The sequence below is a fragment of the Pelophylax lessonae genome, assembly GCF_965119305.1.
Source record: "Pelophylax lessonae genome assembly, chromosome: 2".
NCBI lineage: Eukaryota > Metazoa > Chordata > Amphibia > Anura > Ranidae > Pelophylax > Pelophylax lessonae.
The window spans coordinates 348,171,910-348,197,703 of record NC_138769.1 but is presented as its reverse complement, the minus strand read 5'-3'; the positions used below and the strand labels follow the sequence as shown (position 1 = coordinate 348,197,703).

The window sequence follows — 25,794 nt, the reverse complement described above, 5'->3', positions numbered from 1 at the left end:
AGAACATATCTCAAAGAACTATGGCATCCCCCCTACACACACACACACACACACACAGATGCAAAATTAGGATGGTAATTAACCCCAAAACAGGCATTTATTATATTCAAGGGTTCTTCTTAGATGTCTTTGTAGAATTAGTTTTATTTTTTGGATGTTTTCCACTAATTTTTTGCCTGTTCTTTCTGCCAGTAAGTCTGTTCTTTTTCAACTTTCTAATACAGATCAAACTGTCAGGCAAATGTTGCAGTTAGGTAGTTGAAACAGGCCATTTACCAATGAAAAAGGTGCTTACATTTGTTAGATGTTATTGATTTAAGTGAAACATGCATCCCAAAAGAAAATAAAAACTGTTGCCATACCTGCTTAAAAAGTGTTAACTGGAGTTTGCCTTTAATTTTTTTATTCTACTCTAGCTAAATCTAAATGAAGAACTGCAGAACTGAGTTATGTTTCATACAATTGTTATATTTCCTGCTATGATGGAGTTACCTTCAAAACAAGTTGTTTTGAGGGGACAGCATATTTACACAGTTATACAAGCAGTACACTCACTACTTTACATTGTAGCAAAGTTTAATTTCTTCAGTGTTGTCACATGAAAAGATATAATAACATATTTACAAAAATATGAGGAGTGTACTCACTTTTGTGAGATAGCAAATTGTAATTTCATTCTATGCAATAATATGTTGGTTGTCGTATTGTGTAACTTTGCCAGATGGCTATATCAATGTGTTTCCAATAATTGGCAGTATAGATGGGCAAAACGATAAAAACTATTTTTTCAAGAGCAGTAATTTAACTGATGCTTAAAGTGCAACAATAAAAACAAAAAAAAATTCCTTTGAATATAGTGTCGGGGGGGGGGTCATCTTAGTCTAGGGCATTTGCAGCATGCATAGAACATTCTGCAGTAAAAATTACATTTCTAAAAAAAAAAGAAAAATCAAATCACATTTAAATTGACTAACGGTTGCAATTGCCAGCACCCCGCTTTGAAAGTAATAAAGAAAAAAAGTTTCGGGTCCCCCTTCATTTTAAGGGGAACCCTACTCCAAATTTAAAAAAAAACAGCTTGGGGTCTCCCCTAAAATTTATACCAGAACTGTATTCGAGCAAGCAGTATGGCAGGTCAGGAAAGGGGGGACGAACGAGCGCCATCCTCCTGAACTATACCAGGCCGCATTCCCTCAACATGGGACTCTGCTCCCCCACCCCAAAGCACCTTGTCCCCATGTTGATGGGGACAAGGTCCTCATCTCCACAACTGTGGCCAGTGCTTTTGGGGTCTGCAGGCAGGGGACTTATCAGAATCTTGAAGCCCCCTTTAACAAGGGGACCCCCAGATCTCGGCCCCCCCATGTGAATGAGTTTGGAGAATATAGTACCAAAAGTGTCAAAAAGTAAAAAAAACACAGAGACAGTAATAGACAATTCCTTTATTAAAAAATAAAAAAGCATTGGCCCCCCGATATAAATCCATTGTCAATCACGCCACCCGCCGCACCAGAAAAAAAAACAAAAACAAAAATAGCTTGCCGTCTATGAGGGCTGGCCGCCTACTGCAGGCTCCACCAATTGACAGTTCATACATGTACAGTACATGTACAGTAAATGTAGTCAAGGACAGGGCCACCTGGCGATGTCACCTGGTGGCACCGCCCCCCTTGGGACCTCAGAAGCCAGTGCATGCTGCGTCGGCACCGTCACAAGGGGGAAGTGCCACCAGGTGATGATGCCAGGTGGCTCCAACCCTTACTTATATAAGAACTGTCATATGGTGGAGCCTGCAGTAGGCGGCCAGCCTTCATAAAAGGAGTGAGCGTTTTTTAAAATTTTATTTTCCAGGTGCAGCATGATTAACGATGGCTTTACATCAGGGACACTGTTTTTTATTTTTTAATAAAGGAATTGTCAAAAACTTGTCTCTGTGTTTGTATTACTTTTTGAGACTTTTTTGGTACTGTATACCCCATACTCATTCACATAAGGGGGCTTGGATCTGGGAGCCGCCTTTTTAAAGGGGGCTTCAATATTCTGATAAGCCCCCTGCCTGCAGACCCCCAAAAACCACCAGTGGGGATCTGGCCCCCCTGCCCTACAGCACCCAATCCCCATGTTGAGGGCATATGGCCTGGTATAGTTAAGGGGGGGGGGGCGCTTGCTCATCCCTCCCTCTTTCCTGACCTGCCAGGCTGCATGCCTGGATAAGGGTCTAGTATAGATTTTGGAGGGGATCCCACACTGTTCTTTTCTTTTTTTTAACTGGCAAGTTTTTTTTTCAGTTCACAGCGGGAAAACCCATTACTCATCGGTTGGTAAGGACGCTGCGGCAGGTTTCCCGGCCCTGCTTCTTTACAACCAGCTTATTCTCCACCCTGATTGGGCAAAGCTTTGCCCAATCATGGAGCAAAATGCACTCTGAAGCGTGCAGTGCACTGCAAGGCATTCGGCAGGACGAACAGGCCAAACAGTCAATGTTCAGCCAAAACTCATGCTCGGGCCCAACACTAGTTGACAGTAAGGGTATGTCCACTGAAGTATTATAAAATAATTTCCAAACCTACAGCCCACCCCTCAGACCCTTTGATTGAGTGTGGTAACCCTGTAACGTCCTCTCCAGGGACTGTAAAAGATTGCTGCATTTGCAGCTCTAAGCTCTCTCTGACATTGAAACTACTAAGGATATTGAGAGAGTCACTTTCTGAGAGCCAGTGACTCTGATGCATCAAATTGCACTTACCCTTCAAGCAAATCCGACTCTGCATGAAAAAAAGACCAGGCAAATGTTGCTAAGTACTTTTCAATTTGAATTCTATGTAATTTACTGTTGCTTATTGTCTTTTTTGTAATTGTATGTACGTAAAATGTGCTTACATTGTTTATTGAAGTTTATCAGAACCCTGTTGAACTCGGTGGGAGCAAATGTGAAAAGCAAGTAATGGCCGTTTTCTAGGCTAATAGGCAAGGGTCTGTCAAACAAATAGAACGAGAAGGCTGGGCACTACCCTTGGGCACATGTACCAAAGCAAAAAAAAACGCCAGTCGGGGAGGAGAAGCTTTTTTAAGAATGCCTAAAGTGAAGCATTAATATGCAAAATTCCTTTAAAAAAACACACCCAGCGGATGTCTTTAGCCTGCCTGTAAAGTGGTACATGTGTACAAAGTATACAACTTGCTGAAGCAAAACTGACATTAACAAAAGAATACAATTTAAATTTCTGGCAAATGACAGCTCCCGTGTGCTTACTTCTGTTTGTAAACAAAGCAACCAGGTATTATCCTGGTTGGTGATGTGGTATAGATAATGAGGGAGCCAACACAAAAAAGGCTACAAGGGGTTCCTGTCAAAAATATTCACCAGACCCTGGATATCAAGGTGGAACCCTTTAAAGAAAGGGAAAAAATAGCACAGGGCCCCTCCAAATTCCATATCTGGTATACATTTTAAGTGGGTACCTTACACAAAGACAAGAAAAAAAAAACTAGAGCCCCCTTTAAATAAAAATCTCTACCAGACCCTTTTCCTAGCAAGCAGCCTGGCTCAACAGGAAATGGGAAGGGGGGTGTGGGTTCTACTCCCTTGAACCATAACTGGCAGGCCCACAACATAGGAGCACACTTTGTCAGTGGGAAAGGGAAAAGGGCCTCTTCTCCACAACTCATAGTGGTTGTAGGGGTCTGTGGATAGGGGTTTTTTTTTTTGGAATATGGAAGCTTCCTATAGGATTTGAATGAATAAGGAATACGATTCGAATAAATAAGGATTAAACATAGTAAACAGCAAATACCACCACAAGTTATAACAGTCCTCAAATAAAAACTGTCTCACAATTTACTTGCAAAATCAATCACCTTAACCACTAATGCAAATCCAATAATGTCAATGTCAATTGTTATGAACTTTTACCAATGATCTCATGAAAGAAAACAATTCTGCTGATTGCCAACATGATCTGCTCCTGTTGGTCACTTGTAAGGGATGACATTTCCTTGGCCCACTAAATGTAAACAAATGTTGGTGTTTCCCATATTTGGTCAATGATGTCAGTGCCATCCCCACCCTTTCGTTTACAAGCCAGAGGATTCTTGGTCAGTAAAATAATGGGGTTGGGTGATGTCACTAGATGTGAACTCATGGTATATGCATGTGAGCTGCTCATGCTGCTGGGAATTGTGGTCCTTTGCCTGCTGCTGTGAGTGCTGGCTGGGAAGGAACCTGCTCATGCTCTGAACAGAAGAGCAGAAGATCCTGGGAGTCTCACATCAGAACAAGACCTGCTGTGTGTAGACAAGTGGCAGTCTCAGTCTGGACCCCGCTAGGCAACACCCCAAAAGTGTTTCACTCCGCCAATGTCACTGGATGCTAAGGATGCAGTGGGCACCAACCAGTGACATGAAATAAGCTGTCATATTTAGTAGCAGAAGAAATACCACTACCACTACAAATCTTGACTCCTGACGAACTAATAAAAAGTCTAGTCTTAAGGAGAACACCACAGTAGCCAAAGTTTACTTCAAACTTGTGTTTGGAGTAAAGCTTGAGCTTATCAGATATTAAATAGCTTTTTGTCTCTATGAAGAAATGTAAATTCTTATATTCTGTCTGGGTATGGCCGTGAGTGATACAGACATTTCTTGAAAAAGATCAAAATTGCAAAAGCAGATGCTGTGGATGTGTATGTTTCAGTTAAAATGCATAGGGGTTGATTTACAAAACAGGAGAATGCAAAATCTGGTGCAGCTCTGCATAGAAACCAATCAGCTTCTAGGTTTATCTGTCAAAGCTTTATTAAATAAGCTAAAGTTAGAAGCTGATGCTACTATGCACAGCTGCACCAGATTTTGCACTCTCCAGTTTTAGTAAATCAACCCCATGGTGACAACTACTGTTCGTGCATAAGGGGTTAATTGTTCCGTTAACCTGCTGCGGTGCTGATCACTCTCAATCTGCTTGTGCTTGGATTGTTGTCCGTGAGCAGAAAAACCTCTGCACAGGGTGAAATCTGAATGTTTGGGTCTTCAAACTTGGTTAACTATGTAGGGAACTTGTTTAATTTGTCATAGTTCTACTATAGACCTACATAGCCTTTCCTATATAGTTCTACATAGCCTTTAGTTCTACTTTAACATTTGTAATTGCATTGAAACTTAATTTTATTGACATATTAACTGTATTTTATTGATATACTGTATTTACTATATATACAGTTAGGTCAATATATATTTGGACACAGGCACAATTTTAGCTTTTTTCTGCTATTTACAAATCATATTCAAGCTATAGATATATAATAGATATGGGCTGAAAGTGCACACTCTCAGGTTTGATTTGAGGTTGTGTACATCCAAATCAGAGGAAGTGTTTAGGAATTACAGCTCTTAACCCCCTTAGCGGTATCCCCGAGCGTGACTCGGGGTGGATTTTTCCTGCTACTATCGGTATCCCCGAGTCATACTCGGGGTAGATGTGCAGAGCATGCAGCGCTGTCCCTTACCTTCTCCTGGTGATCCAGCGATGATCTCCCACTGCTGTGATCGCCAGCCGAGATCCCCGCCACTCGTCTGTTGGTCTGATGACTTCCTGGTTCCGTTCCCTGCAGCAGCAATGTTGCATGGGAGCGTCACTGGGAGGGAAATTCAAACGTTGCACAAAACACAAACACATAACATTTATATATATATATATATATATATAAATGTTATCTATGTGTATATATATATATATATATATATATATATATATATATATATATATATATATATATATATATACATATATATATGTGTATATATATATATATATATATATATATATATATATATATATATATATATATATATATACACATATATATATATAAACATATATATATATATATAATATATAAAGCATGAATTATAATCTAATCAATAATATAATTTTATTACATAATATAAAATATATATATATATATATATATATATATATATTATATATTATATTATATAATAAAATTATATTATTGATTAGATTATAATTCATGCGTTTGTTTTTCAAATTTATCAGATCTGGGATGTCTACTAGAGTCTTGTTTTGGTCAGGTTTAAGTCAGTAATTACTAAGAATTGTAGGCCTATAATACATAACGCCAAATTTCCATGCAAAAAATTGTACCGCTTTTGGTACATAATTCCTGACATAATCATACCGCCAGGGAGGTTAAGCAAAGAGAAAACCTGGAAAAAATCCTAGAAGAGGATTTTCCAAAAGGGAATGGGGGAGAAGGGATGTTTGTGATGCCTTATATTTGAAGAAAATGTGAAGCAAAAGATGTATATAAAAAATTAAAAACTTTATTACATAAATTACAAAAAACAAAAAGTCTTTTTTAGACTTGCATGTACAACTTAGTTATAAAAACCACATTAGTCTATAAAAAAACCTTCAATGCATCATCAGACATGGACATATAAAGATGGGTACCACACAGCATATGGGTAATAGAATAGCGAGGTGTCGGACCCCCAAACCCCAACGCATTTCAACTTTAAACAAATCTTCTTCAGGGGTGTATTGACAAACATCTGTATATATAATATAATACATAGAGCAAATCAATCCTTTGTATCATACAGACAGTATATCTACAGTCCCAATACAAGTGAGTGCACAACTTACAGGAATGTGTGGTCCAACCACATATATAGCGTGGATCTATCAGTAAAATAATGTAGGATTATATAATCCACAAACCCAGGAGCATACCAAGGTGGCGGTCCTCTCCTGGGAACCACAAGGACAAAGGCGAAAAAAGACCAAAGTGAACCTGGCGATAAGGGAGAATCTCACTGACAAAAAAGAAGAAAAATGAATGGAAAGAAAAAATGTATGAAAATAGAAATAGGAAAAAACATAAAAGTGCATATAAAAAAATCAATAAAAAATATAAAACAATGAAAAAAAAAAGGAACATGATGAAAAAATATATATTGATCAAAGATCAATTTCAATAAGAAAAAATATATATATTAAAAAGAATGAGAGAAAACATGAAAACATTATATATATATAAGAGTTTACCTATATTTTGTTTTTATATATTATTATTATTTAGTCAGGACCTGGTGATAGAAAATCAAAAAAATCAGCAGGACCCTCATAACGACAAAGAGTTTTTCAGTCCTCAAATGTTATATATAGAGACCACATATAGGTCCTATCAAAAAAAAAAAAACACAGAAGGAGAAGGAAGAAAAAGGAAAAGAAAATAGAAAATAAATATAGTGAGTCATCTTGCCAAAGGCACATAGCAAACAGGTAGAGTTGATTCCTTGATGATAAAATAAAAAGTTTTACCTCTTTTTTCACCTGCAGCCTGCATACCTCCCCAAACCAAGTGGGGAATGAAATTGCAGGTCAGGTGTGAGGATATATGAATGGAATGAGCCCACCCTCATGGTTTGGAAAGCCAATCCCCACTCACCCATCAGCCAGGAAACGCCCAAGTCCGAAGCCCACTGATGGAGGAAACACCTCCACCTGTCCCCCGCTGCTGCCCCCCCCCCCCGAAAGGATCTAAAATGTGATCCGCCATGTACGCCGGTGTGAGCGGGAGTCAAGAGGACATCCGCCGGGAGCAAGGGAGGCTCCACCCAGATAGAATCAGCATCTGACTCCGGCAAACCGGAAGTTCCTCGTGGCCTTTTTAGGGAAGGGCAAAATCGAGGGAAAGCCATAGACACATGCATCCAGCTAATCAAAAAACCGGACAGGACAGGACATTCCTCCCCAAAAAGGGGGGATGCCACCCCTGGCCCCCAACCTCCCCAAAGGGAGAGAAAGGGGCTACATGTGCTGGATGGGACCCGGATTAGGCCCCACCCATGGATGGTCCCGGGCTGCATTTAACCATGATATAGTGCATTAAACATCCAATCAATATACACATATAGTCCTAAATTGGACATCTGTATAAAGAAAAAATAAATGAAGCAAAAAGAAAAGGCCACAGGGAGTGGAGGGAAAAAAGGTGGAAAGAAAAAATGGAAGGAAAAGGGGAAAAGAAAGTGGAGGAATGATGTCTTTGTCTGGTCCTACATTAAATGTTCAGAGCGGCCAGATATAAAGCCTTCTAAAAAGGGCCTATAACTTATTATTTAATTTAGGCCCGGGGGTACGGTCGCTTTCAAAGTATGAATCCATTGTGCTTCTTTCTGTAGAAGCACTTTGTTCCAATCGCCACCCCTCTCTATTTGTGTAGGTGGTATAGTCTCTAGGACCCAAAAACTCAAAGTTGGTGTATGGTATTTATGTGTCTGGGCAACATATCTGCCCAATGTAGTATATATTTCCCCAATTTCCACAGATGCCATATGTTCTTTTATTCTCCTCCAGAACTCCCGTTTTGTTTTACCTATATAAAAAGCTCAACAAGAGCAATTCAATAGATAGATTACACCGACTGTTGAACAGTTGGCATGATGTTTAGGTCTGTGTTTTTTCTATTAGGTAGAATATGGTGTTTTGAGTTTCTCAATAGTGGGCACCATTGACATTCTCCAAATGGATGTGTACCCCTCTGAAGACACATCTCAGTTAAGGGGTCGTGAGATGTGAAGACAATTGATACTAATTTGTCCCTCAAAGATGGTGGTCTCCTAAATGTTATCAGGGGTTCAGAGGGTATGAGTTGTGCAATAGCTCTTAAGCAAAGCCATCCCCCCTTTTTCAAGGGACCAAAAGTATGTGGACAATTGAATAAAAACCTGTATCATGGCCAGGTATGGGCTACTTCTTCATACTTTATTCATCAATTAAGCAGGTAAAAGGTCTGGAGTTTATTCAAAGTGTGATATTTGCATTTAGAATCTATTGATGTGAACCTTCATCATTTGTTCAAAGGAGCTGTCCATGCAAGTGAACCAGGCCATTGCAAGACTTCAAAAATGAAACACATCCATCAGAGAGATGTCAGCAACATTAGGAGTGGCCAAACTAACAGCTTGGTACATTCTGAGGAAAGAAGAACACACTGGTGAGCTCAGAAACTTTTAAAGCCCTGGACGTACAGGGAAGACAACAGTGGTGGATGATCGCAGGATCCTCTCTATGGTTAAGAAAAACCCATTCACAACATCCAGACAAGTGAAGGACACTCTCCAGGAGGTGGGCGTATCATTGTCAAAGTCTACAATCAAGAGAAAACTTCATAAGAGCAAATACAGAGGGTTCACCACAAAGTGAAAACCATTCATAAGCCTGAATAATAGAAAAGCCAGATTAGACTTTGCCACAAACATCTAAAAAAGCCAGACCAGTTCTGAAAAAAGCATTCTTTGAACAGAAGAAACTAAGAGAATCTGTACCAGAAGTATTGGAAGAAAGAAGTGTGGAGAAGGCTTGGAACAGTTCATGATCCAAAGCACACAACGTCCTCTGTAAAACACAGTGAAGGCAGTGTGATGGCACAAATTTAAAGGTTTAAAAAAAAAACTTTTTTTTTTTTGAATTGCAATAAATTACCTGTTTAGGTGAGATAAAAGTGCAAGTTATGTTTGTGTACTAATTCAACACATATGATAAGAGCATGAGTGTCATGTAAACGTAGACAATGCAGAAACATAGAATTGATACTTCTGCATCTAAGCTAACTGTGTCAATGTTCAAAAGCCACAAAACACATATTACACTTTGAAACCGGTACTAATCTACACATGGTACCACTTTGTAATGCATATAGCACGTTTAAAAGGAGGAAAATATATCCTGTTTATCTGGGCAAGAAGCCAAGCTCTTAAAGTCGAGGCAGACCCTGGGCGAGACTTATAGATTTTATGTAATACCGTACTCGCCGCTTATTAGTCTTTTTTCAGAAGACACTGAGTCTGATCTTAATAATGGATGAAATTGTGTATCCTTTGAAAGGCTTTTTCTCCTACAGATGCATTGACTGAAACCATCCTGTGCACACAGGGAGCATCCCTCCTGCTTTATTGCTTACTTAGAACTTACATGGTTCTTCTGTCAAGATGAGGCATAGCAAGACGGCAGCTAAGCAAACAATCCATATCTCATTAGCGCAATAAAAGGAGATGTTGTATATTCTTTATTTATTTATTTATTTCATTTTTTTGTATTATATTTGCAGTAGGAATAATATGAATTCTGAACAGTATGTTCAGTGAGGTGTCATTTGCAAGCACTGAGGTGCAAAATAGCTTGCAATCTTGAAGGCAGTGTTTAGAATATTTTATGGCTAATAATTTCTCTGTTAGATAACATGCATTCTATTCATAGCGCTGCATGCACCATATTACAACTATCTGCAAAAGAATGTGTCTTCAGATTTTTATTCTTGTATGTCCTTTCCATGAAAAAGTAACTAGTGAGGCAGTGTTTTTTTAAATATGGGATCCATAAGTGTGGTTTTGGAAACTGAAAAAATGACATATAGCTTACAAAGACTACCAGTTATTACCCTAATGGAACAGTTGTGGAACTTCAGTTTAATAAGCATAGGTCAAATCAGCATTTGTAGCATGTCTACTGTTCATATTTGCCACACTAGACAACTATGGCCCTAACCTCGGGTTCAACCAATAATTTAAAATGAAAGCTTAGATGGCAAATTGTTCCCGTCCTCCCTTTCTATAATTGATACTTTGAATATTGTTTCACACTTAAAATAACTTTGATATTTAATTATTTATTTGTTGTAGAGATATATTGTGTGGATTGATTTTTCATCTGTCTGATTTTTGAGTGTGGGTGCACTGCTTTCTCAGTATTTCACTGCACAACAACCGTAAAAGCATTTTATTGACACCAGTCTGTTTAAATTGATTGTGAAGTTAGCTAGTCAATGTAGACATTATAATGTAATCAATCTATTTTGTTTTGATTGTAAATTTCAAGAGTAATTTTATTTATTTTTTAAAACACACATATACAGTACTGTAAAAACACCATATTAACAAAAATATTGGGACACCTCCCTTTACATGCACATGAACTTTATTGGCATCCCAGTCTTAGTCCGTAGGGTTCAATATTGAGTTGGCCCACCCTTTACAGTTATAACAGCTTCAACTCTTCTGGGAAGGCTGTCTACACATTTTAGGAGTGTGTCTATGGGAATGTTTGACCATTCTTCCAGAAGTGATTTGTGAGGTCAGGCAATGATGTGGACAAGAAGTCTCCACTCTAATTCATCCCAAAGGTGTTCTGTTGGGTTGAGGTGCAGGCCAATCAAGTTCCTCCACCCCAAACTCGCTCACCCATGTCTTTATGGGCCTTGCTCTGTGCAATAGAGTGCATTAAAGGTACACATCAATTAGAACTAAAATGTAACATTTGAAATATGTGCAAAATGAGAGAAATTATCATACAAACCCGCTGCAGACATATTGCTATCTCTAAAATACAGAAGGCTTGATTTGATTTAAAAAAGTCAGTATACAAATATGAGTAATCTACAGTATGTTAAGACATCACAGCTATCAAGAAGATATACATTTTAGACATTTGAATATAAGTGGTGATACAGGAAATAAAAATGGCATTGTAGAGCAAACACTTCAGAGGGTCAGAAGGTATGCACCTAATAATCTTGTATGGTAGCCTAGAAGTTCCTCACAAAATTCTCAGAATAAGATAATCTCAGTAAACTTTCCAATTTTTTAGCACAGTTGCAGAGTTGGATACTGATTTGTTTATTGTTTGGTTTAATTTACCCCAAAATAAAAATTGTATTATTCTATAGCTTACTTGATGAGGTGGCGGCATTCGTTTATTTTTGTACCTATGTTTTTTTTCTCCACTGTATCAATAGAAGGAGCCACTGTTGCCACCCAGGTGTCAAGGTTTCACCTTGCCCTCCTGTGAGCAGCCATCTTGGACATATGCAGACTGCCTCATTATAAACTCTGAATGCATCATCACTTGCCTGCTGCTTGGGTGTCGCACAGTGATGATGCTGCACACCTGAATATATCAATCACCTGATGGGTTGCAGTCCTTGCCCTTGCGTTTGTGCTGCAAGGTGCATCACCGCTACCAGTCTTCTGTTCTCTGTGTTCCTCCATGCACAACCAGGCTTGGCTGATGACTCTCCTGGCTCTCGATCCGGCATCGGCAGACTACCTTCTCCTGGTCTCGACACGGCTTGGTTGACTACCCACTTCTGGACTTGACCCTTGCTTGGATGACTACCCGCTTCTGGATTTGACCCCGGCTCATACCTGCTCTTCACTCTTGCTGTGCGTTTATTGTTGTTTGCTACAAAAAACTGCTTTATTTTACCAGCATCTCCATGTGGTTTGGTTTCCTGCCACCCTAACAGCATGCAAGGACCATGAATCCTGACAATGCAGGTATTTCCACACTCTCCATGCTGGTTACCAGGCTCGATCAACAAGATCGCCTTTTAGGTCAGTTCGGTCAGGCGTTACAGACTATGCTTGAATGCACAGCCCACCTTACTCCTGGTGCTGCTAGGCTGGTGGTTCTTCCTGTTGCTGCTCCTGCAGTTGCAGATGAAGTCTCTGTTACCAGAGGGATGACTGGTTCAGCCCACTTCTGCAGCGCTATGGGGGTGAACCGTATCAGTGTCGTGGCTTCCTAAACCAAGTGGGCATTTATTATGAGATGGTTCCTCAGTCTTTTCCTTCTGATAGGTCCAAGGTGGGCTTCCTAATATCATTGTTCTCAGACAAGGTTCTGGCCTGGGTGAATCCCTTACGGGAGAACGATAATCCTATGAAACTCGATTACCCGAGTTTTGTTGCCTCCTTTCATAGGGTATTCAATGTGCCTGCTCACTCTGCCTTTGCTGCAAAGCTGCTCCTGTCAATTCAACAGGGTATATGAACTGTTACAGAGTATTCCATTGAATTTCATGCCCTGGCAGCAGAGGTGGGCTGGAATAATGAGGCTTTGGTGGCTATCTTCTCTCATGGTCTCTCTGATGCATTTAAGGATGGGATTGCAGCCAAGGATCTCCCTGATGAGCTTGAGGCTCGCATTTCTTTCCTGGTATTGATTGATACCAGGCTCAGGGAGGCCTCCTACCAGATTGGCTCCTACGTTTACTTTCCCACCTATTCCTCCCTTACATCCCACGCCTCCTGGGGAAGGTGTGTCTGGCTGTGAACCCATGCAGCTGGGGTTCACTCACCTTTCCGAGGCTGAGCGGGCCCTTAGGAGGAGGGAGGGCCGTGTCTGTTTTGCAATCTTGGTGGGAATTTCCTAAAATCTTGTCTGACCGGTCCGGGAAACGCTCGCACCTAAGGTCCTGTTATGGGCAGGTCTTAGGTGAAATTTCATCGTCCCGGTTTCCCATGAAAATAAACTGCTAATCACAGTTGTCCTCTCCTGGGCAGCAGGTTCGGTGGTTACTTAGACGTTGGTAGACTCAGATGCTGGCTGTTTTTTTATTGACAGTACGTTTGCTGCGGGGAATTCCATACCCTTGCAGCCTCGTGTTTCTACACTGGTTATCGAGGCGATTGATGGCAGACCCCTGCAACCGGCACAGGTTACCCACAAAAGTTTTCCGGTTGATATGGCAGTAGGGGCTGTTCACTGGGAGTCAACCTGTTTCCAGGTTATTTAGTCCTTGCACTACTCCATTGTTTTGGGGTACCCTTGGCTTCAGAAACACAATCCGACCTATAATTGGCAGTCGTCGAGATCCTCTCTGGGTCTCCACAGTGTGGCGCTGGTTGTAACCGTTGGCCTGTTAAAGTACTTTGTACCTCCTCAAATTCAGTGTTGCCTACTGAATATCGTGTCTTTCATAATATTTTCCAGCAATGTAGTCTATTTGGATGACATCTTGATTTACATGAACTCCTTTGAATCACACTACCTGGATTTCAGACGGCTATTGCAATGCTTACGTGAGAATGGGTTTTTCTGTAAGCTGGAGAAATGGGAATTCCACCATTCTCAGGTTGCCTTCTTGGGCTACATCATTTCTGCTGAAGGGTGCATCAAGGAACCTCAGAAGGTTTTGGCTGTTCTACAGTGGCCCTGTCCCAGTGGTCTCTGTTCCATTCAGCATTTCCTTGAGTTTGCTATCGAAATTTTATCAGGAACTTTTCCTCTTTGGCCAAACCTATCTCTGATCTGACCGAGAGGGGCAGCGATTCCCACAATTGGATGCCTGCTGCCATACAAACTTTCGATGCCCTCAAGTCTGCTTTCACTTCAGCTCCTATTCTGTCTCATCCCAATCCTGGTTTGCCCTTTGTCCTAGAAGTGGATGCATCTGAGATGGGAGTAGGTGCCCTCCTTTCTCAGCGTCGGACACCTAATGGACCTTTACTTCCTTGTGGGTTCTACTCCAAGAAGCTGTCTCCAGCTGAATGCAATTAAGAGATTGGAGACAGAGCCCTTGGCCATTATCCTGGCTCTCAAAGAGTGAAGACACTTGCTCAAAGGTTCTGTGGTTGCTGTTCTCATTCTCACCGATTATAAGAATCTGACATATCTCTCAGGGGGCCAAGAGACTCACACCCCGTCAGGCCAGATGGGCCTTATTCTTGCCTCTTTTTAACTATGTGGTCTATTTTCCTTGCTCCAAGAATGTTAAGGCTGATGCCTTGTCTCGCCAGTATTCTGAGTTGTCCAGGGAGGACTCCATGCCGACACCTGTCATACCTTCAGATCATATCCTGGCTGCCATCCGCACCAACTCAACCTCTCCTCTTGGGGAACAGATCTTAACTGCTCAACCTGATGTTCCCACAGAGAGACCTGCTGGCAAATATTTTGTACCTGAGGGGTTGCACATCAGACTGCTGCGCATGTACCATAATTCCAAGACTGCTGGTCATTCTAGTAAGAACTAGATGGCCTGGGCTATTTCCAGTCAGTTCTGCTGGCCGTTTCTCCGCACTGATGTTGCTGCATATGTGGCTGCTTGTTCAGTCTGTTCCCAGAACAAATCACCTCGGCACCTTCCCCTGGGCCTACTGCATCCCATTCCCAATGGGGAGCATCCCTGGTCTCACCTGGCCATGGATTTTATTTTGGAACTTTCCGCATCTTGAGGTTACACAGTTATCCTCATGGTTTTTGACCGGTTCTCCAAGATGTGCCACTGTGTTCCATTTAAGAGGCTGCATACCACTCAGGAGCTTGCCTTGGTGTTTGCCAGGGAGGTCTTCCGCTCACATGGGTTGCCTAAGGAGATTGAATCGGACCGTGGGAGCCAGTTTGTCTCTCGGTTCTGGTGCGCCTTTTGCTCCCAATTGGGTATTCGACTCTCCTTCTCCTTGGCCTACCATCCGCTGTCCAATGGTACCACTGAGCGTTCCAACCAAGCTCTGGATCAATTTATCCATTGCTATATCTCTGACCATCAGGACAATTGGGCTGATCTGCTACCCTGGGCGGAGTTTGTCAGGAAATCTGCCATCAACTTGTCTTCCAGAATGTCGCCATTCATGGCCAATTATGGGCTCCAGCCCACTATGTTGCCTGAGTCGTTCTCGCCATAGGACATCCCGTCTGTGGAGGATCATCTTTGTGCCCTATGTTCCTCTTTGGTGCAGATTCAAGAGTCTTTATAGGTTTCTGCACAGCGTCAGAAGCTCCAGGCAGACCGGAGACGTTTATCTGCTCCTTCATACCAGGTCGGGGCGAGGGTGTAGTTGTCCACCCGTAATCTAAACCTCAACTGGCACCCTGTTTTTTTGGGGTTTTTTTTCGCATCTTTCGTAAGGTGAACCCGGTGCCCTATGCTCTTGGTCTTCCCCCCAGGCATGCGTATCTCCAATGTCTTTCACGTGTCACTTTTTAAACTACTGGTTTGTAATCGCTATATTTTCTCACTTTCTCGCTCTCATCCCATTTCTGTGGGCAATCATGTAGAGTATGAGGTTAGCAGCATCTTGGATTTAAAACTAAGGTTTGGTGATTTATTTTTTTTAACCAGCACCAGCGGTGGTACTTACAATAAATGAAAAGTATCCCTTGTACTGATGGCTGCTATGTTTGTTGAAAATTTTAGTCCTCTGCCCCCCAGATACCCCCACAGCTATGATCTTCTGGTGCTGCGGGGGGGGGGGGTTCATACGAGTGGCACTTTTGACGAGCATCTGTGATGGGTGCAGCCACTATATAAATGGAGAATGGACAGATGAATGAAAGGTTTTCTCTTATAATTCCTCATTTCTTGTCCCATAGAGTTGTCATAAAGTAAAAGTAGAACTTCAGGTTCTCAATCAGCATGGTTATTTTTAATCCTCATGCTGCTAGCATGAGTAAATAGATAGGAAAGTATATAAAATTTACTTGCTTAAACTTTTTTTTTTTCAGTTTGTTCCCAGTTTCTTGCCTAGACAAATTATATCATACATCCCAGGAGTCTAAAGGGGGGGGTAGGGGATTTCTCAGCCAAGTACACTCTTCTACATGCATGCACGGCAGATGGATTCCAGGAAGTAAATGCTGCGTTAATTATTTGCCCTTACTTAAGATGGCCATGGCCAGAAATGCTAGGGGGTGATTTCTCAACAAAATAAAGCATGCAAACATGGATGGATTGAAGGGGGGGGGGGTTGTTTTGAATACTGAAAATGAATTAAATCATGTTTTTGGTTTGTGATGCTCAGATGCAGTAAAGATCGGCTTTAGGATTCAAAGGAGAAAAGGTAAAGGAAATTTCTCCAATCGAGTCACAGACAGCAGAGGTAGCAGAGATTGCATTCTTACCCCAATAAATTAACCTGAAATTTGGTTTCAAAACAGAATCCCAAACAGATACCAATTAATGCTATATAATTTTAAATTGTACTTTTTTAAATTCAATAAATACATTTTGTGCCAATAAATACTCATTGTGATTAATAAAGAAGTAAGGCTATCCTTGATTTAATTACATATCTATCTCCATGGAAACATTTGTTACAGACTCATCTTCTCTTACCACATTTTCCTCCTGTCTACAAGTAGGACTTTTTATTGGCCTAGCAAATGCTCATCTAGTATCAAATCCTATTGTATCCACCTCATTCCACCCCCTTCACTCTCCCACTTATCCTCCCCACATTTTGTTAATTAAGAATTTTCGCATTGTAACTTATTTTTCATCTTTGTAATGACCAGAGTCTACTCAATATGTCATTTTTAGTTCTGAGTTTTACATGTCTATGTTACGAAAAAAAATCCAATAAAATGGTTAAAAAAAAAAAAAAAAAGAAGGAAGGCTGCTTTCGCATACAATGCGATTGGCAACAAACTGCTGCAATTTCCCATTCCCATTTGCAGCAATGGCTTCTACATTTGTCATTTTGCCAGTAAAGTGCAGCATTTCTGTTATGCATACCAGTCAGTGCAAGAAGCTGTATTTGCATTGGATGAGATTGTGGAATTAGGAAATGTTTGAATCACTTATTTTTATGCACAAGAAGATACCTGGCTGTTATGTTGCTGTAGCAATTAAAAATGGTATACAGCATGACATAATTTCTCCTTTTTGTTTTAATTTCAGTTATTCTACTGGATTCCAAAGAATCACAGGCCGAGCTAGGCTGGACCTCACATCCATCTAATGGAGTAAGTGTTGCATTTAATGGGCTGACATGTTGAGGGGTGGTTTTCAGAACTTAATGTTGTTATAGGCAATTAATATTCATCATATAGCAATTTACTAGAATACTTGCAGTAGGTGACCTGAGCAAACTGAGGATAGATTTAAAGACATTACATGGTTGAATTGCATCTGCACCTCTGATGTCAATGGCCAACTTTTATTGAATATCTGATCCTACATAAATAATTACATTCAACCAATCATTTAATTATCAGTCTTGGCAAATTTTTATTTATTAAATTCAACATAGTAATAATTTATAGATTGCAATAAATGCCTTGAGTTATGTAGACCGAGTTTAAGAGCTTATAAAGCGTTTTTTTTTTCATACACACGCTTCTTGATCCAACTATGCATTATGTTTGGTTTGTTAATATTTTATACAAACAAGTAGGGCCATCACCACCATTAGGGCCATCACCACCATTAGGAAAGGTGAGAATTCTGTCTTATGCAGCAACTTCTATGAGTAGAATGAAACAAAATTCAAACCGACTGCAGAAACAGTATAAGGATGCATCCAGCATTACCACTGTTTGTACAGCAGAAATAGAAGTATGAACAACCAAACATGATAGAGAGGGACTTAGTTTTGTGTTGGGAATAGAAGTAGAATTTTGGTGATGCCTGCAACCACAAAAAAAAGTACACTCCTCCATAGAAGTAATAAGGGGCAATGTGATACAATACACAGGCACCCATAACACGTGAAACTGTATTGAGAACAACTCCGTTGCTTAAACCTTTTTTTTTTCAGAATTTCATGTATTTCTAGATATAGTTTAGGGCATAAAGCAGAAATCCCACACATATGTCATAACAAAAAAATAATTTTAACTTTGTCAAATAAATATAAACAAATATTGGTTTAAGATGTATGATATGAAGAGAAGGGTTAATTCTCACCCCTCACTAAAAACATACCCCATAATGTGTTGGGTAAAATATACTAGCTGCATTCAGCTGATTTAATGTAGGTAACTGCTTGTACTTGTCACCATTAACCCGGATGAACCTAAACTGCTCTTGAATCTCTTCTTCTCAAGATAAGCTTCTTTTTATAGTCTTCACAGACAGAAGGTTATGACAAATACTTTCAGATGCCTCCAGGGTATACATAAAGTTCAGAAGGTGGTATTTCTAGAGAGAACATTTTATGGGAAGCTGCATAGGGATGCGATCAGCACGAGTATAATGCAGTATTTCTTTAGAGAACATGTAAACCTACAAAATAGCCTGAAATGCCAGGTGGTTATTTTTGGTTTCCTATTTTACCTAGGCAAATTACAAAGAGCTGACAGGAACTACCAAGAATGAACATTTGTAATTTAGCTTTAAAACCTGGGGCACAATACAATCACAAATATGTGATTTCACTGTGTGAATGATGATCACAAAAGGCTTCATCAATTCCCTTTTAAATTTGATTGCTTAACGCTCTTATGTCCATGTGCCAGTTCAGAGTTTTACAGTCTGGATTCAGTACAATTGTTTAGTACATTTAGTATAAGTTATGGATCACATAATTGTTATTTGATATAAAGCTCTCTCACAATAGTAGACTATATTAGTAGTGAATATTGGCCCGAGCATATAAGGCTTACTGACCACATTTTGCTAACTTCACAGCATGCTAAACAAAATACATTAGATATAATTACTACTAGGTATTCCATGACCTTGATAAATGAGAACCTTCACAGACATTTCACTGGCTTATTAAATATATACCATTTTGCTAAATATTTACTTGATAAAATGATAAAAAGTGTACAGCTGGTCTTGGGAAAAACTGAAAAAAAGGAACACAAAAACAGAAATTGCAACTTTCTTACTACTTTTTAATATAATATAAAAACGTGAATGAGCTCTTAAAAGGCTTACACTAGCCCCAAAATCATTAACACCAGCATACCCAGTAATTGCCAAATTTGCTGGTTCACATTTGCTGTATTGTGTTGTCTTTTGTTTAGCTGCATAAAAAGGTATTTTTTCCACTATCTTTTATTCATGCTGTAAAATTTTAAATAACTTTTCCAGACAAAAATGAAATTATGAAATAAACAGTCCACCCTGGTAAAATAAGCATCACAGCTATTGTCCCAAAAATATAGCTCACCAATCACAAAGGGAAATTCTAGCTTATGCCACGTTGTTTTTGATCTAATGTACGATGACCATCACAATATTGGGTCTAGATATAATATGCTTTATACAGTAGAGATCCTCTTTTATGTAGTCTTGAAAAGCAAGAATAGCCAACTGACTCTCCCTCCCCCAATCTCCTAAATAATGGGAGTTACAGATCACAGGTGTTACAGGTTCTAGGGGCATCAGAGTTACTGCTCAATTATATATATACAGTATATTCCATATTTTACCAAGGCAGTGAATGAACAGCTGTATTTTATGCTTTCCCAAGTCAAGTTGCTTACTCTATGATATGCAAAAGAAACATAATAAAAATAAGGGTATTTTATTCAGAGTAAGCTAACCTCTTGAATCATTCTTTCATATACTGTACATACATTGTTTGTGCTTTCCTCTACTTGATTTTTGAGAGCTTTAAAGCGAACTGCATAAATCAATAGGTGAAATAGATTTCCCAATATTTAAATATGAACTTAGCCGAAATAGCTATCACTAGTGGTTTCTGGATTAGAATTGGTAAAATAGCATAGACTTGAATTGTAGACTGGACATGAATAGTTGTAATAGTGTATTTTAATATAACATATAAAGTATCTCACAAAAGTGAGTAAACCGGTCACATTTTTGTAAATATTTTTTTTTTATTTTTTCTTGTGACAACACTGAAGAGATGACACTTTACTACAATGTAAAGTAGTGAGTGCACAGCTTATATAACAATGTAAATTTGCTGTCCCCTCAAAATACCTCAACACACAGCCATTAATGTCTCAACCGCTGGCAACAAAAGTGAGTACACCCCTAAGTCAAAATGTCCAAATTGGGCCCAAAGTGTCAATATTTTTTGTGGCCACCTTTTTTTTTTACAGCACTGCCTTAACCCTCTTGGAAATGGAGTTCACCAGAGATTAACAGGATGCCACTGGAGTCCTCTTCCACTACTTCATGACAACATCACAAAGCTAGTGGATGTTAGAGACCTTGTGCTTCTCCACCTTCAGTTTGAGGATGCCCCACAGATGCTCAATGGGGTTTAGGTCTGGAGAAATGCTTGGCCAGTCCATCACCTTTACCCTCAGTTCTTTAGCAAGGCAGTGGTTATCTTGGAGGTGTGTTTGGGGTCGTTATCATGTTGGAATACTGCATGTTGGGATCATTCTCTTCTTCAGTATTTCACAGTACATGTTGGCATTCATGGTTCCCTCCATGAACTGTAGCCCCCTCAAGGTCGGCAGCACTCATGGAGCCCCAGGCCATGAGACTCCCACCACCATGCTTGACTGCAGATGCACACTTGTCTTTGTACTCCTCTCATGGTTGCTGCCACACACCCTTGACACCATCTGAACCAAATAAGTTTATCTTGATCTCATCAGACCACGGGACATGGTTCCAGTAATCAATGTCCTTAGTCTGCTTGTCTTCAGCAAACTGTTTGTGGGCTTTCTTGTGCATCATCTTTAGAAGAAGCTTCCTTCTGGGATGACAGCCATGCAGACCAATTTGAGAGAGTGAGAGTGATAACACCAACTTTAACACACCTGCTTCCCATTCACACCTGAGACCTTGTAACACTAATGAGTCACATGACACCAGGGCAGGGAAAATGGCTAATTGGGCCCAATTTGGACATTTTCACTTAAGGGTGTACTCGATTTTGTTGCCAGCGGTTTAGACATTAATGGCTGTGAGAGTTATTTTGAGGGACACTGTTATACAAGCTGTACACTCACTACTTTATATTGTAGCAAAGTGTAATTTCTTCAGTGTTGTCACATAAAAAGATATAATAAAATATTTACAAAAATGTGAGGGGTGTACTCACTTTTGTGAGTTACTGTACATGCAAATACAATTTATATAGAATTAAAGCTTAACCAAAATTTTCAATTTTCTAAAACTGCTGTGCTATATCATGAATAGATAAAAAGAAAACAAATTATTACTAAGGCACAGCATTTCTATATACAGTATTGGGTAATACTAAATCCGAAACAAACACATTTAAAAAAAAATAAAAAAAAAAACAGTAAAACAATAATATCATATTAAAATAACAGAGCAATATCAAAAAAGTATCCCAAAACAATGAAAATAGTACCGCTCAAATGCCCTCCAAACGTGTGCCTGTCGGATTAGCATGTAAATAGACTGGTGAAAGACAGACAAAATCGGCTAGTAGACTTCAACAAAATGGTGACTTTCTGCTCACAGAAATTGACTCCCTGTTGCATAAATGTGAATGAGATGGTAAAAGATGGCTTCAGCTCCTGTTCTCCATCTGTAGAGAACTCCTTAGATGCGCTTCACCATTTTTGGGGCCTAATAGTAGAGACAATGCCCGTCCCATCTCATTCACATTTATGCAGAAGGTGGTGTCCATGCGCAGATGGTCACAATTTTGCTGAAATCAAAAAACTATGTTACAAATAAAATATTCCAAAATAACCATGTGTCTTTTATTATTTAAGCATGATAACCTTTACTCTTGTGATTGTGAATCATAAAATGTACAAAAAATATATGTTACTAATAGCAACTAACATGTTTCACTGACTTCTGTGTCCTTTAAAAACTTCACCACACATAAAAACATGAGTAAGCCAATCTGGATTCAGGGACTGCCAATATTTTAAAATTCCAGTAAGTACAGTCCATAATAAGTGAAAACAGCCATTCGCTGTAAGTAATAGCAACCAATTATATTCCAACAAAGATCCACCAAGTGTTGAAGGATCATTCACACCCTCTGACTCGCTGTGTGATTTATTTGTGCCCCCCCATCCCTATATGGGACAACTCACCAGATTTTATTGACATTTATATTATTAAAAGGTCAAACTGTGCTTTTTCCTTATTAATGCTTTGCACAACTCCTTCCACCAACTTGCCCTCTTTAGGAATGGTATATTATCCACATGAATATATTAGGAAGAGAAGAGGGAGATTCTCCATACTGTAAACAGCTTTCTAGATGATGTTTTTTATCAAATTAGAGCAAAAAAAACTATTTTCTGTACTACATGACCAGGATCAATATAATGGAAAAGATAATTAAGACATTTGAGGAGAAGGGGTATAAAAGAAAGGAATGAGACCATGTAATAAAATAGGAGATTTAAAGGAAGAAACACGAAGGGTCGAGCAGCAATGAATGAATAAAAATGACTCCTCCTTTTCATTTATCACTCATTTTAACAACCGGTGCAGGGAGATTGAGAAGATTTTTTATTAAACACTGGCCTATCTTCCAAAGGGATAAGGTAATAGGACTCATGCTGCTGAGAAAACACAAATTATTTATGGATAGAATTTATAAAGGATAAGTAGGAAAAAGAAAAGAATAGGCACTTCTAAATAGGTTATTGCAGGGATTTTTTTTATTAAAAAAATGGGGTTGATTTTAATATTATTAAGTACGTGTTTTAGGCTTGGTAGGTGAGATGTTTTGGAAAACAAGCTCTTCTATGCTTCATTTGTTGTTTCTTGCATTTAAAATAATGAACTAACAGGGTAAATTTAGATTCTTACAGATGCCCATTCCTGATGCTTTTTTATTTAGGCACAAGCTATGTGAACCTAAGTGATTACCACAGATATTTGGTTTTCCATGCCTGTATCTGCAGTCTGTACTAAACTATTACATTCTCAGATGTTCCAATTCTTTGAAATGTTTTTTTTTTTCTACATTTAAGCCAGCTGCATCCATGCATTTTTCTTATTCTTATTTATTTTTTCTTAGTGGGAGGAAATTAGTGGTGTTGATGAGAACTACAAGCCCATTCGTACCTATCAAGTGTGCAATGTCATGGAGCCTAATCAGAACAACTGGTTACAAACGGGCTGGATTCTGCGGCGGAATGGGCAAAGGATCTTTATTGAGATTAAGTTTACTCTGAGAGACTGCAACAGTATTCCTGGAGTTGTCGGGACATGCAAGGAAACCTTTAACCTTTACTACATTGAATCTGATTATGATCTGGGGAAAAACATCAAAGAAAGCAAGTATGTAAAAATTGACACCATTGCAGCTGACGAAAGCTTTACCCAAGGGGATCTAGGTGAACGTAAAATGAAACTGAATACAGAAGTGAGAGAGATTGGACACCTGAACAAAAAAGGTTTTCACCTGGGATTTCAGGACGTTGGGGCCTGTGTTGCCATAGTCTCTGTACGTGTCTATTATAAAAAGTGTCTCTCCACAGTGCAGAATCTGGCAGTATTTCCGGACACAGTGGCAGAGGCTGCCTTTTCAACGCTGGTGGAAGTTAGGGGGACTTGCGTGAATAACTCTGAAGTAGACTTGGATAATCCACCCAGGATGCATTGCAGTGCAGAGGGGGAGTGGCTGGTCCCAATTGGAAAATGTACTTGTAGTGCTGGCTTTGAAGAAAAGGAAGGTAGCTGTACAGGTAAAACTCAGTTTAAAGTTTCTATAGATTCTCTTGACTGACAATGTATTTCTGGTATACTTATAAAAATCAAAATGCAAGTGAATGTTATATTTCGGTAGCTGATTAGAGATGTTACAGATGATCCAGTAAATAAAACAGATCAATTGCTATAGAACATATCTGCACTGTATACCTCTGTTGATTAACCATTGTCTACAATTATATATATATATTGTAGATGTATATTAGATGTATATGCAGGCTTGTTCATAAAGTGTTAAAGAAGGTTTTACCATTAAAACTTTGAACATGATAGTAGAGTGCACAATGGGCTTTCTTGTGGCTTATATCTGTTGTAGTTACCACATCTCACTGTAGCCTAAACTGGACCCATTGTCTAGATCATGTGTATAAATTACCAATATTGGTGAAAAGCAGACACCAAGAGTTGAGTGTACCAATCCTTAACTTACTTATGGGGCTCCAATTATTTTTTAAAATGTATGTGGGACTTAATTGCTTAAGCTCAAAACTAAACTCTTCTTAGTGTTACACCTAATTCCCACACCATTTACCAACACAATGCCATATCTTCAGCAGTCTTTTAACATTTAGTATTGAATTATTTAAAGGTGATGGGAGGGTGTTTTTCTGGTAAAAGACAGAGCTCAGTATTAAGTCAAAGAAGTCTAGTTCTAAAGTACAAGATCAGTGCACCAAAAATATTTTGTGGATTGATAAGGTACTCTCAAGCACTCTTTTTTGACAGCTCATCTTTTTTTTTCTAGTTGATATTCTTAATGCAGAACTGAATTAAAAATATATCCTTGCAGTGGCAACAAATGCCTGTTTTTTCCTAGGGTACCCATAAAATGTTTTTTTTTCTTACCTTCCCCCTCCCCCAGCATCTGGCACTCATCTCTTCCCTCTGACGCTTTGGGTTGTGAATGGGACCTTGGCATCCTCACATAGAATGTAGGGCTATTAGTCATTAATTGTATGTCATGATGTCAAATCTTCAACTTTTGGCTTGAGCACCAAAGAGAGGAGGGAACGGTCACTCTTTATAGCCCATATTTGCATCCTGTACTCTGTACTTTCTGTGATCTCCGTTGGCTATTCATGTATGTACGATTAGCTCACAGCATATGAAACTTCTGTTAAAGAGATGAGGGAACCGAATGCATGGACTGAAAAGCCTGAGGGAGTGAGGTATAAAGTAAATAAAAGTACTTTTTTTATGGGTACCCTAGACAATCACTAGCAGTTCATTCTAACCCAAGCCCTACTGCATGGGTCAATTTTCTATTTTATGGTAGTTCAGCTTTAAACAGGTGACTGGTTCATTTTAAGCTGTCACTTAACTCTTGGTGTATATTTATATGTAATTTGTCGATTCTGTTTTTCAAGATTTTTTTTGATTCCCACTGATGATTTTTTTTTTGCAGATGTTATGAGATAGAAAATGTGCACATTTATTATATAGCATATTTTCACATTTCACGGGTCTGCAGTGATTTGTGTACAAATATCAACAGTATATCTAGTAAACTGATGATATTACCTGTATTGTGTTGGACGCCTAAATGCATTCTGCAGGGCTGCATAAAGCAATGTCAATGACAAATAAACATTTAAGTACGATAGTACACATACATGCACTT

General features: G+C 39.3%; 1 protein-coding gene across 1 annotated transcript in view; it reads left to right on the top strand.

The window, feature by feature from the left end:
* EPHA10 (EPH receptor A10) overlaps positions 1 to 25,794 on the top strand; it is a 963,870-nt gene that overhangs the window by 108,230 nt on the left and 829,846 nt on the right. Inside the window, exons 2-3 of the mRNA XM_082245791.1 lie at positions 17,484 to 17,548; positions 23,479 to 24,148. Coding sequence (XP_082101917.1) covers positions 17,484 to 17,548; positions 23,479 to 24,148 — 735 coding nt within the window. The remainder of the gene's footprint in view (positions 1 to 17,483; positions 17,549 to 23,478; positions 24,149 to 25,794) is intronic.